At 45.2% G+C, this 15,365-nt stretch overlaps 1 protein-coding gene across 6 annotated transcripts in view; it reads right to left on the reverse strand.

Annotated features, from left to right (window-relative positions):
- Positions 1 to 2,604: 2,604 nt before the first annotated feature.
- The window catches only part of EPB41L4A (erythrocyte membrane protein band 4.1 like 4A), a 1,024,616-nt gene continuing 1,011,855 nt past the window's right edge, over positions 2,605 to 15,365 (reverse strand). For 4 of the 6 annotated variants that reach the window (XM_069625491.1, XM_069625492.1, XM_069625494.1 and 1 more), the window contains 2 exons: positions 7,434 to 7,515; positions 3,027 to 3,296 (listed from right to left, as the gene is read on the reverse strand). In XM_069625491.1, coding sequence (XP_069481592.1) covers positions 3,162 to 3,296; positions 7,434 to 7,515 — 217 coding nt within the window. In that variant the 3' untranslated portion in view covers positions 3,027 to 3,161. Of the gene's footprint in view, positions 3,297 to 7,433; positions 7,516 to 15,365 lie in introns of all 6 variants that reach the window. The other 2 variants (XM_069625493.1, XM_069625495.1) reach the window with 1 other exon arrangement.

Here is a 15,365-nt window from a genome sequence, read left to right on the forward strand (position 1 = left end):
CACTTTTGTGCTCAACATGCCCACGGTGCAATGTTCCTCTTTTCCACTACGTGGTAAAAAAGTGAGCATTAAAATATAAACAATATCGCCTTTACGCTTCACGTTTCGGCAACATTAGTGGAAAGGGGGAAATGCTGCATCTAACGTACACGTTCTGGGTGGAACTTACAATGGATTCCCATGGAATCTGCTTGCTTTTGCCCAGGCGGTGGGGGGATTCTAGCAGATTCTATAGGAATCCATTGCATTAACGCTAATATGAAAATACATTCTGGCGTTACTGCACCCTCGCTGGTAGGGCAGAGCAGGAAATGGAGGACATGTTATGTCCGGCCCGTTCCCCAACCCGCCATACAAATTTAGCAAAATGAGGCAGATAGAAAAAAATGGCAATAGACACATTTACTGCAATTTTTTCCAATCCACTTCACCTGGAAAGTGATCCTCTGTTTCTTCTACGTCATATACTGTTGTGATATTAGGGATAATTATTTGGGTCTGTTAATGTCAAAATAAATGTTCTCTTCACATGGCTGCAAAGGGTGTGGGCCCAAATAACTATGGAAAAGGTCACCCACACACTTCAGGGCACAAGAGACAAGTTTGCTATGGAATGGGAAGGGATTTGGAATACCTTCAGTCAGACTTTATGGACCAATGGGGCCCCCATAACATTAAGGTATCAGACATCTTCAACGCATGATTAAGTCCCCGAAGCGCTGGACATAAGTGCCCCGGGGGGGGGGGTGGAGGGGGCGGGATTTACTGGTTGTTTGTACAAGTTGATGTTAACTATGTAAAACCAATAAACACATGTTTTTTTAAAAAAAAATGTTCTTAAATTACAGATAATGCGGGTCATTATAATTTTGCCGGTGCAGGACACATGGCAGTAAAAGTGCTGGTCATTCTGTGAGCAGTGCTTTTACTGGACCGGCAAACTACAGGTGTGCCAGTGGGGGTTCACTGATTTACCTCAAGCCAAGAGCTGGAGATAAATCAGGGCCACACCAACAATCCCCTCCATGGAGTCCTATGGGGGTGTACTGCCCTTTCTGCCACCTGTAATATCCAACCCAACTTTAACAAAGGTACACTAAGGGCCTCCTGCCCAAATAATAGAATGGTATTGCATCAGCAACATCAGCCTTTACACAGAAGACACTGGCATGTGGTCTACCGATGAGAGAGGGTAGACTAATTGGGAAAACAAGGGAGAGCTGATGTAGCTCCAAGCACCTGGGTTTCGTTTCTATGTACGTGCTGCTAGCGAGCTGAATGTCCAAGGTTGGATTTGGGTTGCTAGCGAGCTGAATGTCCAAGGTTGAATTTGGGTTGCTAGCGAGCTGAATGTCCAAGGTTGAATTTGGGTTGCTAGCGAGCTGAATGTCCAAGGTTGAATTTGTGTTGCCAACCAATCAGAAAAGCCTGCCATGCACTTTTACATACAATGTTGCAAAGTATTATTCCACTGCCATATTTGCTATGATGAGTATATTACACCAGGTGTATAGAGGTAGCTCAGGATGTGTCTCACAGACAAGAGACGGCCAATGAGGGATTAACACGTGTATTATCTATATGCAGACAAGTTCCCCTAATCCAATCCCACCACTCAATAGGTTCTACAGTTTGCCACGTAGAATGACATCATGGATGACGCATCTAGCATTATGTAAACTGAGTATAATCATGAAGACAGTGTGATCCTGCATGAATCCATTTGACGAGTGCTTGTTCGCCCTGCTTTACTTCTTTGAGATTAAAGCAGTATTTTACCATCTCCTTGGAGTCTGTCCAGTTATTTGGTCGGAGATATTTTATTGGTAATTCCATTTAGCAGACAGATGCTTCAAGGTGCTACAACATAGTGTCCTGTCAAGTCCTCACTCTCATTGACTCTTTGAATAACTTACACATGTCTTCCTTCCTTTGCATCCTCTTTTGCTATTTCGTTTTCATACACACAGTTTTTTTCTGGCTCTCTTCTTGATAATTTTCCTCTCTCTCTTCCTCTCTCCTTTTCTGTGGATCACTGTTTCACTCTGTGGGTGCCATTGTACAATTGGCGAAGCAGTAAAGCAGGGCGTAATGTGTTTTATCCATGCTTTACTGCTACTGGACAGTTCCGTCCCCTTTAAAGACAGAGAAGGGGCACTCAGCAGAATTAGCATTTACGGTGTGCTTTTCTATTCCATCTTCAAAGGGCACTATATTTTCCAAATTGATCCCTATGGAAGCCACCTGCATTTAGCAATCTGCCAAAAGCAGGCAGGTTCCATCATAATCCCAGGTAAATGCAGTCTGCAAGAGTAATTTGCAGGTGGCATTTACGTTTTTCAGTACACGGAATGTAAAACTAAAGAATAAAGGGGATTTTGCAAGGTTTTTAGTCTTTAACTTTGCACTCTGATTTGCAAAAGTTAAATTGCACGTTATGTTTTCCCCAAACAGGTTCCTCTTCATAAGCCACATCGTTTTCTAGTTGAAAGTACACAGCTGTTTTTCATTAAACACAGATTAACAATATGGTGTAGCCACCTGTGCAGCACAAAAGCACCCCAACGCAAGTCTCACAAGGAAAAAGCAGTCAGCAGGCGCAAGTAAATTAAACAATGTCGTTGAATTTTAATGTAATTTTAAATACTTCGTTGCATTGACCTTTTAATACTGCAAAATAAAAATAAAAATTCAGAGAAAGACCATGAAAAATATATATTACAGTTCGAGGGCTAACAAGGGTTTCACTTGTTGGGCGGAAAATGAATACTACAAACCTGGTGACCTACGGAAACTACGCAGTAGAAATTCCAGTTATGAGCGACAGCACGACTCCTACGATCTTTAACATGTGGAAAATGCATCCAGTGTCAATACCATTTGGGAAATAAACAAGCATCATCCTTTTAAATCGGCACCGAGGTCAGCAATTGGCTTTCTCCCCAGGCATGCACCCAGCATTCCGTCCAGCAGTTCTAAGGTGACATGTGTGCACGCACGTGCTCTCCCACCCGGGGCGGGTGACCTCTCCCGCACTTCTGAATCGTGTTAGCACATTGCACACGGCATCAAGCCCCTGCATCACCGGTGATGTAAGCCCGCCTGTGCAGGCAGTGTGAGGCGCGTGTCCAGCCTTTGGCGACTTTTATGTAGTCCGGACGCTAACATCCAATCTCCGTTTTCAGCCGTGTCACTTGTACAGTTTTAATTGTCTTCACATTGTGCTTTCCGTCCAGGCTGCTTGTGGACATTGGAGACTTTCCGTCTGTCAGGCTGTCTTTGGATCCATTCCTCCGCTGCAAAGAAAACAGACAGGTGAAAAATCAGACTTTCTGCCAAGATGAATTATGAGCAGCAAACCACCAGATGGTGTCAGAGTGCTTTTTAAAACAAGACCGTGCCTAATTTTTGAAGTGCAAATTTACATATGAACAGTTAGAAGAACAAATTACTTACGTCTCGGTAAGGTTCTTTCTGATGGTTGCTCCTCCCACAGGTTCCTCATCTATGATATCTCCATCGCAATGTAGCTGTTCTTTGCAAACTTTCCCACCGCCAGGGTGCTCATCTCCGTGTTAGCTCTGCCCAACGGCTCGATGTGTGCCGTGCCGGATATGACGTTGGAGCCAGTATATATTGCGTTGCATGCGCCCGAGACCTCAGTTCTGCCCTTTTTCCCTAGCACTCTGACACTGCTGGACCGTAGAACTGATGGTGTAATAGCTCTCCGCCACAAGGGGCAGATAGGGAGGACAGTGAGGAATCCCTAGGAGGAAAATCCATCAGAAAGATCATTACCGAGATGTAAGTAATTTGTTCTTCTAATGGATTCCTTCCTCCCATGGATTCTTCATTTATGAAAGACTCCCAAAGCAGCACGTAAATCTGGAGGAGGGAGGAAGCAAGGACACCACCTAGACCAGAAAACTCTGGAGGACTGTCCTACCAAAACAGGCATTCTGTCCTGAAACGGAATCCAAGCAGTAATGCTTAGCGACTGTGTGCAAACATGCCCAGGTCACAGCCTGGCAGATGTCCAGGGAAATCACTGCCTTGTGAAATGCACAAAATGATGCACCTCGACAGGGTGTGTTTAGTGACAGCCTTGAAAGCACGAGCCCCAGAATAACCCATGAAAAGCTGGTCATCTTTCCCAGCCTCACTTGTATGAGAGATGTAGAACCTAAGGGCCCGCGCCGGATCCAGCTGATGGAATTGTTCACCTGCCTTGGAAGTGTGAAGCAGAGGACAAAAGCACAGGAAAAGGGATCTTCTGAGAGAGATGAACATCCAAGACCACTTGTGGCAGAAAGGAGGGACACGCTCTCAAAGTCACCTTCTCTTTGGAAAAAAACAAATAGGGAGTTAAAATAGACAATGCCTGGAGCTCACTCACCCATCTCTCGGAAATGATGGCAAACAGGAAAATCACCTTACGGGTGAGTATCTAATAAAACAGGAATGGAGGGGTTCAAATTGAGCACCCATAACAAATGTCAAAACTAAATTAAAATCCCATGCCAGAACCACAAACTTGCCAGGTGGAAACTGGTTACACAAACCCTACAATAACTGCATAACAGTGGGGATTGTGAAGAAGGAGCTATGTTCCGGGGACATCTTAAAAACCGAAATATCAGCACGGTAACCCTTTATGGTGCCAACCAGCAGGCTCGCTTTGGGTCAAGGACAGCAGAAAATCAAACACAGGGCATAGCAGACAGTATAAAGGATCCAGATCCCTCTCCTGGCACCAAGTCGAACAGGTACGCCATCTGCAGACATAAATGGATTTCGAAGCAGGCCTTCCAGCTGAAAGGAGCACATCGAGGGCATCACCTGACAAGTCCCACTTCTTGTATCTCTGCCTCTCAGTAGCCAATCATGAAGGTTCAGGCTGCTGAGGTTCAGGTTGAGGACCCGCCCCTCCAACTTGGAGAGCAAGTCTACTCTGCTCGGAGGGCGCCAGGAATGGCAGATGACCATGTACAGCAACTGTGGATACCACTTTTGCCAGTCCCAGTCCAGAGCGATCAGGATCAATGTGGTCCTGAACAGGTGCAATCTCCTGAGAACCAGCGGAATCACAGGAATCTGGGGGAACACATGAAGGAAGTCGAAAGTCCACTCGACTGTCAGACCGACCCCAAGAGCTCACTGGAGCAGAACAACTCGCACTTTCTGTTGACACTGGAAGCACTGAGGTCTAACTTGAGGAGTACCCAAAAATTCTAGGCCTCATATTGGTGTATGGTTCTAGAGGGGAGGGCTTAGGGGCCCCCGGAAGCTTCTGTGTTTTGCTTCCAGTACGCCCGTGTTTAAGGAAGTAGCAGCAGGCACACCAGACACTATGCAAGCCAGCCGAAGCAGAGAGCAGCACGTTCGTCGGAAAGCGGAAACATTTTGTTCTCCTGCCGCCCGCCACCCCTCGGTCCCTCCCAATCAAAAATCCACCCACCCACCGACCGCCATTGACGATGTACCCGGCCTTCATATAATGAAAACATTCTTTCTATTTTACGGCTGTTCAGGCCTACATGTTCTCTGCCGCACTGATAGCGTGCTTTGAACACATTCTATGTTGTTCGGAAGACGTTTTGACGGAGGAAGTGGGGAGGGGAGGGAGTTTTATGGATATTTTCCCCTGCCCCCACAGACCACTCCCAAAATTGTAATTCTAGACTCTTAAAGCATTTGTCTGGCTCAGCAGCCGAGTGTAGGTGAAATGGGGGAACAAAGCAGTGGACAGAAAAACAGTCAGCAGCAGATGCTTTGAAACGCAGGCAGACTGCGAGGAAAGCAATCTATTCCCCCTTTTTGTTTTATACACTGCTTACATTTTTAGAGCACTCCTCGGTTTGCCAATAAGAGTAGCAAGGCACACAAAGAGAATGTGCACAGGATCACACATACCATGGGCTAAGTGTGAAAGCCGACATTAGAGACCTGATCAGCAGTTGGGTCACTTAGTTGGTAGCATCTCCTTCTGGGAACAGATCCATGGTTTCATGACTTCCATAGTGTGTGGTGGTAGCCTACTTCGTTGTGCTTTGAGGAACAGCATTTGTCATGTTTTTGTAGGTCCAGGTGGGGGGGGATGTATGATCAGCTGGTAATAGGATTGGGTGGTTGGTTCCCCTTTTGGTATGGTGAGGAAGTAGGCATGTGATACATTTGTCTCTGTAAGTAGCCATCTCCTCGGACCCCTAGGCCCCACTTTAGCAACAGCAATGCAGTCTAGAGGCCACCTGGTCAAGAGGGGTGCACAGATGTAGAGGTGTATTTGTACATCTGTGCACCCCTATTGCTTTGCCTCCATTTTTAAAAATCGTGTTGGGTTGGGTGTACTTCTACATCCCTGTGTAAGAGGGGTGCACAGATGTAGAGGTAAAATCGTATTGGGGTGGATGTATTTGAACATCTATGCACCCCTCTTGCTTTGCCTCCATCTTTAAAATTGTTTTGGGTTGAGTGTACTTCTACACCTGTGCACCCCGGGGTGCACAGATGTAGAGGTAACATTGTTTTGGGTTGGGTGTACTTCTACATCTGTGCACCCCTCTTGGTAATAGGGGTGCACAGATGTAAAGGTAAAATCATTTTGGGTTGGGTGTATGTGCACCCCTGTTGCTTTGCCTCCATTTTTTAAAATCTTTTGGGCTGGGTGTACTTCTACATCTATGCACTCCCCTCTTGGAAAGAGGGGTGCACAGATGTAGAGGTACACCCAACCCAAAACAATTTTACCTATACAGCTGTGCCTCAATCTTTAGAAAATCGTTTTGGGTTGGTTGTACTCTACATCTGTGCACCTTACTTTAACTATCACAGATTTGCAATGGACACTTCTTTACTTCTCGTTTTCCCTTGAATTGGGAACTTTTTTTGGGTGTTGGTGGTGGTACTCCAACTAGCAGCTGTACCTTCTGTTGAGCAAGCATCTTGTTCTCCCATCCTACTTGTGTTGGTCTGCCTTTTGAGGGAGAGCTACTAAAACCAGGATGATTATAGAGGGGTGGAGTAGGGGCAGTGTTGGCCTATTGGAATGCAACTGGAAGGCTTAAATCTCCTTACTTGACTTTAGTATATGCAGTGCATGCTAGTCAATGTTTCCACTATTCTGCACCGTGCCCCCACGCTGTTGCCCCAAGTTGGCGACTACATGCAAATGCGATCATATAACTGCCAGTGATGTCACTTCCTGTATTTGGGCACCCCCCGGGGAAATCATAAGTCGGCTCCCCTGCTACTTACGGATCTTGTGACCTACTAAGGCTATTGGTCTGGCCTTCTGCTTGGGAATTGGGGCAAACATGTATAGCATAACAACGCCCGCTCCCTTGATCTACAATGCAAACATTTTCAAGGCAGCCCTTGGAAACTCTTGTCCCTATTAAACATCGATAAAGTCTTTTCATGACAGAAGCACTGACCTGTTGGGAAGCAGGACCACTGGAGCAGTGTCCATCCGAGGCACGGGTCACAGGCAGAGGTGGCACAAGGTCATTCTTAGCGCTAAAAAAGAACGAGAAAACGTGAAATCAACACAAGGAACCATGCTACCAGAGCCTGGCAATGCAGCCACCCCCTTCCCTGCTGCGCAGTGAGTAACGTGCGTGCTCTTACAATAAGTCATGTGACTTTGTTATCAGGCGGGGCTGCTACACAGTGCTCAAAAGGCAGCATCAGGTTTCTGGCTTCCCAAAAGGCGAAACCACAACCAATACATGGATCGCTGCTCTGTGATTTAGGCATGTATAGCTGTGGTGACATTAAACAATGTAACATGTTCCTCCTGCGTGTCCGGTCGTGACAGTACAGTGCACACCGATGTAAAAGAACATTGTTCAGACATATGTCTGGCACAAGATGTGTCACTGCAGATTTCTTAACATTGGAACTGAAGCAAAAAACGCAACACACAGCACACATTCAAATCCCGAACAGAGACACAGAATTGCCTGCAGACATTCAAACCTGTCCATAGCTACCAGGGTTCAAGTCCTAAAAATAAAAGTGTGGGGGGGGGCTCCCAAACGCAATGGGATGTGACGTTGCCAGAAATTAGCATATCAAGGTGAAATATGCACATTTCATTAAATTGGCTTTGCATAACCACCCACATTACACAAGAATGGTATTTGCTTTTCATAAAATCAACACACACACAAAACCAAGAGAGGATATTTTCTTCTAATAGTGTTTTTCAAAACGTTAAAAGATGGGCATGTGTTAAACTCCAAGAACCAATACCAATGTGTTCCCTGGAACTTCCAGTACCGAAATGGGACATTTCTCCTTTAGTTGTTTGTTATGTTTCATCATGTTATACAGTGCAGTGGTGAAGTGTCCGGCCTGCAAACCTGACGACTGTGATTCGATCCTGAGGTGGGGTTTGATTCATAAATTCAAATGTTTCTCATTTTAAGTGGGTGAACTCTGTCCACCCGCGTGTACCCTCGACTTGAACCCTGACCCCATTACCAAAAACTGCTACCCACTACCCGCGCAGGCTTCATGTAGCTCCAGCCGCCACCGGGCAGGCATGCTAGCTGCCTATTGGCCAGAAGAGAAGAGATCCATTATTGCTTATCTACACCCCAAAGCAGAACATACAGAGACGGGATGAATGAAAGGGGGGAATTGTAAGGCTGATGTCATAAGGCCGTGCGAGGAGGACAGGGAGAAGCGGAAGCAATGGTATTCAGCATGGAATCCAGCGATTCCCACGGTGGAATGACAGGACTGCAGAAGGGGGGATATGAGCCCACAAGACACCATGGAATGGGTAGGGTTACAGGTGGATAAGTCAATACCCCCAGGAGGGACAACCAGCACTACTGACCGCCCTGTTTCCCTGTGTGCTGGAGACAGGCGCCGCGCCCGGCTGGAACTCTAGCACTAATGCTGGTAGCAGGCGCTTTGTGCAACCAAAGCTATCAATAACATTTCTGCTCCGATTTTGGAGACACTGATACCAGCCCGGGTGCAGCCGAACAGGGAATCGATAAGATTCTGTTGTCCGGGAATGATACTCAAAGGGAAGGTTCTTCTTCCCAAGTATTGTAGGGCTTCGCTCTGACCCCAAGAGCAGGTAACACAGCAGTAGTGTTGGTTACTGCAGGGGACTTGGTTCAAACATGGCCAGTCTTACTCCCCCAGTTGGGAATTATCATGATCCTGAAAATATTGAACTCAAAGTATTTAAAGAGTGATCTAAGTGGTCAGCTAACAATGGCAACAATGGCAATAACAAGCAGCACCCTGCCATCTGGGTAGAATCAGCCCAATAGCCAGATTGGCACCTTCCCAGCGTGACCGCGGTACTCATAAGTGTAAACCAGAGGCACTGTACACACGTACGAGGCTCCAATGAGTTGATGGTGAGGCAGATGGTGTTGAGTTCCAAAAATCTGGGGCAGTAGAAGTCATATCACCATACCTTTGAACTTGTGATGATATCGCGAGATAGGCATCGCCAGAAATGAGATCAGTGTGAGTGAAATGACCGGAAATGACATCCCACGAGCTTTGGTCCAGCTGACATCAGAGGAAGTGACACAAGATAGGATGCATCGATAGTAGGACAGGAGCCCCCCAATGCACGATGGCCACCTGAACCGCGCCTCCATTAAGCACTCTAGGCTTGATTGCCTTGATATATTCACTGACTTGAAGAGCTTTCCGCCTCAGCGTCATGTTGGCCCTGCTGCCACGGCTGTCTCCATATGGTGCAGTACACTTGCTGGTTTGTCTACTCCAATATGCAATAAATATCAAACCAAGAACAAAGAACATTTGAAAAGTGTTTGATTGATACAAATCAGTGGTTACCCAGTAATTTGTAGATTACATTAACAATTTGTTAAGAATTGCCCTTGTTCAGTAGAAGATTTGAGGGATATGCGCAGTGGACAGACCGGAAATCTTTTATTTTCACTTATGTCCATTACTACCCCCCAAACTATGCCTACCTGTGTATGGAGCAAATATGCATTCATCATTCATCCAGATAGACAGAATGCGCCTCTCTCTGCAGTTAAAGTTGCTCCTCTGTCGATGAACATAAACCACTCCATTTTATGTAAGCCTCATATATGAATATGGCGGCGTGTCTGACATTCTTAAATGCACTAGTAATGCAAGTTTACGCAATCTGATATTGCTTGTCACATCAGAGGAATTGAAAAAAACATCTTTTTTTCCCATAGAGTGAATGGGGGAAAAACTTTGCGCAAGGCTACAGGCCAAACCGCTGGATGGATTTTCACCAAATTTGCAGAAGGGGCAGGGGCTGGGCTTGGTCCCGAAAGCGTGCTTTTGTAAATTTGGTGACAATCCGTCCAGTAGTTTCCTTTAAAACGACCAAAGAATATGTCTCAAAAAATGTGTGATATCTATGTCCGCTCCGCGGTCACAATTCCCTGTTCACTCCGCGGACAAGATACCGATTGGCCGGGGGGGGTAGCGCCATGACCGCGGACATGCGACGTCTTCGCCGATTGGCTACAGTGGTCCGTGATGTGTGTCTGAATGTGTGGATGCGCCCGACATCTTGGATCCGAAGACAGCGCGGTCGCCACCAGAGGCGAAATGCTGTTTTGGAAAGTATTTTTCTCTGCTACAGTGAGTGGGGAGGATTACAGAGTAAGAGATGGGTTAAATACTGTACTTGTTTGGACGGTAGGTGTTAATGATGTATTGGCCATGCGAAATGGTGTTTGGGAAAATATTGTGATCTTCCATAGTGATTGGGGAGGTTTAGAGAGCAAGAGATGGACAAAATGCTGTGCTTGTTTGGGCGGCAACTGGTAGTGATGTATTCTCCATTGCCGCCTTGTTCAGGATATTTGTACGTCCAGAAAATGAGGGGTGTAATAAGCGTAGTATTTCAGTACGTACTGTGTGCAGGCACCTTGAAAATGATCAAAGGACATGCGTGGTGTTAGTGACCATTGACATTGCGTTCCTGTCGTTATGACATTACATTTTCCTATGGGTCTCTTATTGATTAGTACAGCACCATGGTTGTGACACACGGCCACGGTAGTGGCCCTGCAGTTATGGTTAAGTTGCTGTTTCCATAGGAAGAGCACTTTTTGGGCGGCTTATAACTCCGCTCCCCCTGGACGAATCCTCACCAAACTTTGGAAAAAAAAGTATTTGGTCCACTCTGAATTGTTTTGCAAAGTTTGGTGAGGTTTGGTCCAGGGAGGGGAAACTTATAGGGGGGTCCCAAAACGTCTTTTTTTCCCATAGAGTGAATGGGGGAAAAACTTTGCGCACGGTTACAGGTGTTAGTGACATTGCGTTCATGTCGTTATTACTTTAAATTTTCCTATGGGTCTCTTATTGATTAGTACGGTACCATGGTTGTGACATGCTGCTGTGGTTGTGGGCAGGGCCTAGAGTCTTGGATGCATGGCCGTAGGCCAAAGGTCATACTTCCAAAACTGTAGGCCCTGGCCACAACCACCGCAGCATGTCACAACCATAGATACACCTGTAGTATTGATTGGGGATTATATGGTTGTGGGGAGTGTGTGCTGTGTTGGATGCTTGGCTGAAGGCCATGCTCCCAAAAACAAAGTTATAAGGGCTGGAGGTATAAGCCAGTGCACACCAAAACATTGCAATATCTATGGACATACAGCTAGGCATGAGGTCTGTGGTGAGATGAGGTGAAGCATACCACTCCTATCAATACACTCCTGTATATCACTGAGGTGGTTGTGGGCAGGATGTAGAGTTTTGGCTGCATGGCTGCAGGCGATATACAATACTTCTGAAACCCACGGCCCTGTCCAGGACCACCACATCATATTACAGCAATGCATACACCCGTGGTATAGGCTAGCATGTTAGATGGTTCTGGGGAGGGTGTACAGTGTTGGATGCATGGCCGAAGGCCAAGCACCCAGAAACGACCTTATCAGCAGTGCAGTTATAAGGCAATGTACACATATACATTCAAATGTTTGTGCGCACATATCCAAATCTGTAGGTCCAGCCCACAACCACTGCAGCATATTAGACAAGCACGCTAGTGGCTGTGTTGTTATGGTGCAGTTGCTGTTTGCATAGGAAGAACACTTTTTGGCAGCCTATACCTGTGGTACCCTTGGACAGTTCGTTACGAACGTTTCCACAAAAAAAAATCTAACACTCTGATTTTCTTTGGAACATTTGTTGATGTTTCGTGCACGGGGACGAAAGTTATAAGGGGCAGGGGTTCTCAAAACGTCTTTTTTCACCTTAAAATGATTGGGGGGAAAGGTTTGTGACCGCAAACATGTGGCTCTTTCTCTGATTGCTTGTAGAACAGTGTGAAATACGTCATCTTTCTTCTGTGGCCCCCCTATCTTTTATCATGTTTTATTGTACGCGCATATCGCCAGAAACTCATGTAAAAGAAGACAGCATTGGACTTGTCACATTGATGTAGTAGTATTTCAGAAGGACACGTTTGAGGGGGCCACAATAGGAAGTGGAAGCGCAAACTGAAAAAGTGCAATTTTGTTGTCACCAAAGTGATACGTTTAATTGCAAGCTTCTGCTCAGTGTACCACGACCAATTACGGCGTGTGAGTGACAATGTTTTTGAAATTAAATTGTGGTCACACTGACGTAGTTAGTTTACAAAACTAAGGCCACCATTTGCAGTGTTTGCAGGAAACAGCGCTTCTGGAGGTGTATGGGAGTAGCAGTTTCCCATAATTGGATTGCAATTTGTTGCTTCAAAGAAAGAATGTATTTGGTTTCTCAGAGTAGGCCAGATGAGTTGCTTTTTCGGTTGACCACTCAATACGCCCACGCATCCGAGTGAATGTACAATTGTTTTTTGACCTTGACTGAAAGGGAAAGTTACTAGCAATTCACGGAATGAAAGGGACGAAAAAAATAGCAATTGATAAGGTTATGTTTTAAAAAGTTTGTAGGGGACTTGCAATATCAGTATACGAAGATCTTCGCTGCGAACACATTGGCGTGTAACCTGCACAAACAGAATGGAGGCAGTAAATATTATGTATGTTTATTTTTGCACACTGTACAGCGAACCGCGCTTTATTGTACCATTACTGCACATATAATTGTGTTACAGTACCTGCCCAATTACCTTTATGCACTGTTACATTTTTCCTGTAACGTTGCAGAGTGCCCTGGTTGCACATTTGTAGCTTACGAGCGCACTCATCCATTTTTAGCATTATTATTTTTTATTTGAAACAGTAACTTTGTCCACATAGCTTTGGGTGAACTTTGCACTTTTTTTGGTATTCTTTGAAATCAGGAGACGTAATTTTCTATTAATTGTCCTTTATATTTAATTTCATAAACCATTTATCCTCTTCCTGTGTACTTGCTATTTTTTTTACTCTTACGGCTAGGGTGGCCAACACCGGATTGTCCCGCAATTAGGTGCTCCGTCTTGCACTTTGCAGAGTGGCTGTGCAAGACGCAGGTTGTGCCAACTTGTGTTGGACCAACCTGCCTCCAGCACAGCCACTCTGCAAACTGAAGGGGCCATGTACACAGCACAGCGCTTCCGCCTGCTGCTTTTTTTGTCCGCCGGCTCTGCAGCCTTGGCTCCTTTTGAGCCTACAGTTGGAACTGCAACACTCTGCACCTGGCTTCATTGAAATGGTAATGATTTGTTCCTGGGGTCGTGATGGGCATGTTTGCAGTTAAAAAACGTGATCATTACCTCCCAAGGACAAACCATTTGCATTTCAATTAAGCCAGGAATTAAAAGCCATTACAAAAAATTACATTTAAAAAGGGGCAGGACAAGTGAATGACGTGACGTCATGACCGCCTTGTGGGCAAGTGTCCCGTGACAGACTATCAAAGAGTTGGCGACTCTACTTACGGCGCATGCAAAATGTGGCCGTTTGTAGCCTGCTACTATAGGTTCTCCTGGAAATTAGTAACATTTTACTAACATATAATGTTTGAACACGTAAGTTTGTGTTGTACTTTGCACATTTTCTGTGTCTTTTTTAAAAACATTTTGGTATAGGTTGGTTATTGACCCTTACTTTCTTTACCTTTTCCCCCATAGGTATATCATGCCATACTGTGTCTGCCATGGTTTTCAAATGCAGAGTGAGCGCTTCTTCGGACGGCAAATGCAACTGCTGGTGAGCGGTTGCCTGTCCATAATAATTATGTGGAATGAGTCTGTAAACCCGATTTGTCCCTACGCTGAACTCGCTATTCGGAGCAACGTCACTTCATTTATGGTGGTGTAAGCTCCAGGTCATGACGACTTCTGGGAAATAACTGTGGAAACAAAGCGACTGCTTCAACAAAGAGTTAAATAATTTTGTATGCCAGAAAAACAATGTGTTCCTATTCTTCACCATTTCCTTTGCCGCCCTTACAAGCAGTGTTGTGAACGTACTGAAAATGGGCTTACTCCGATGGACTCTGCTAGTTTGTTGTTAAATAAACCTACTTTGCAAATTCTATAATATTCACGTTTTCTTTTATCTTCCTCTGTATTATTTCAAAATGTAAGTTATTAGGTTGTACGTCGCTGTATGTTTATTTACAAGTGTTGCGTCACGTCACGTACTTGTGCTTTGTGCAGCCTACCATGGAAAGGGAAGAGGGCCTATGTATGCAATAACCGCCTTACTTTTCTATGGCGGACAATTGAAAGAGGATTTTGTTTTGGAATCTAAACTGCCAAAGCCTCCCCGGATTACAACAAGTAAGTGTACTTTTTAGTAGCACACGCTACTGATTTGCTAATTTAGACTATTACTGGCAAAGATTATTTAGCCTATGTACTTTACTGAGAGATGTGCAGTACTTGGAGTGTATGCAAAATAGTTTTTTTTTCCTTACAATATGAAAGGCCATTATTAACACATTATTTCCTTACTTTCCGGGCACCTTTCTTTTTTGGCACGGCAGGTAATAAGGGAATTTGCGAACGGCAATGAGCAAAAAGGCAACAAACGGTAATATGGGTTGGTGGATGTACGGCGACAAATTGTATCCGTTTGTTATGTGCAAGGTAGCGCCACTGTTCCTTATGCTTTCACATCACACCACTGCTGCTGTTTCTTAGGGAGGAAGGACGCCTTCAGCTGATGTGTTCTTCAGATAAGTAAAACTTTTGCTACCGATATATTATGTGTAGTGCATTGCTAATCGCTGCATACCAATACATGTTGGCGTTGTGTCCGGCAAATGTTGGAGGTGGACATTCCTACATGATTATATAATGTATTTCCACACTGCCCACGAGTTATAGATTGTACAGTTAAGTGTGTACTGATTCTGGGACATGTCACGGTGCAGTATGCCAGCATACCTTCATGTGGCATTTTTCGCAAGGTGTATAATGTTTACCA

This window comes from Ambystoma mexicanum, chromosome 6p (genome assembly GCF_040938575.1).
Source record: "Ambystoma mexicanum isolate Mex_15411 chromosome 6p, UKY_AmexF1_1, whole genome shotgun sequence".
Classification (NCBI taxonomy): domain Eukaryota; kingdom Metazoa; phylum Chordata; class Amphibia; order Caudata; family Ambystomatidae; genus Ambystoma; species Ambystoma mexicanum.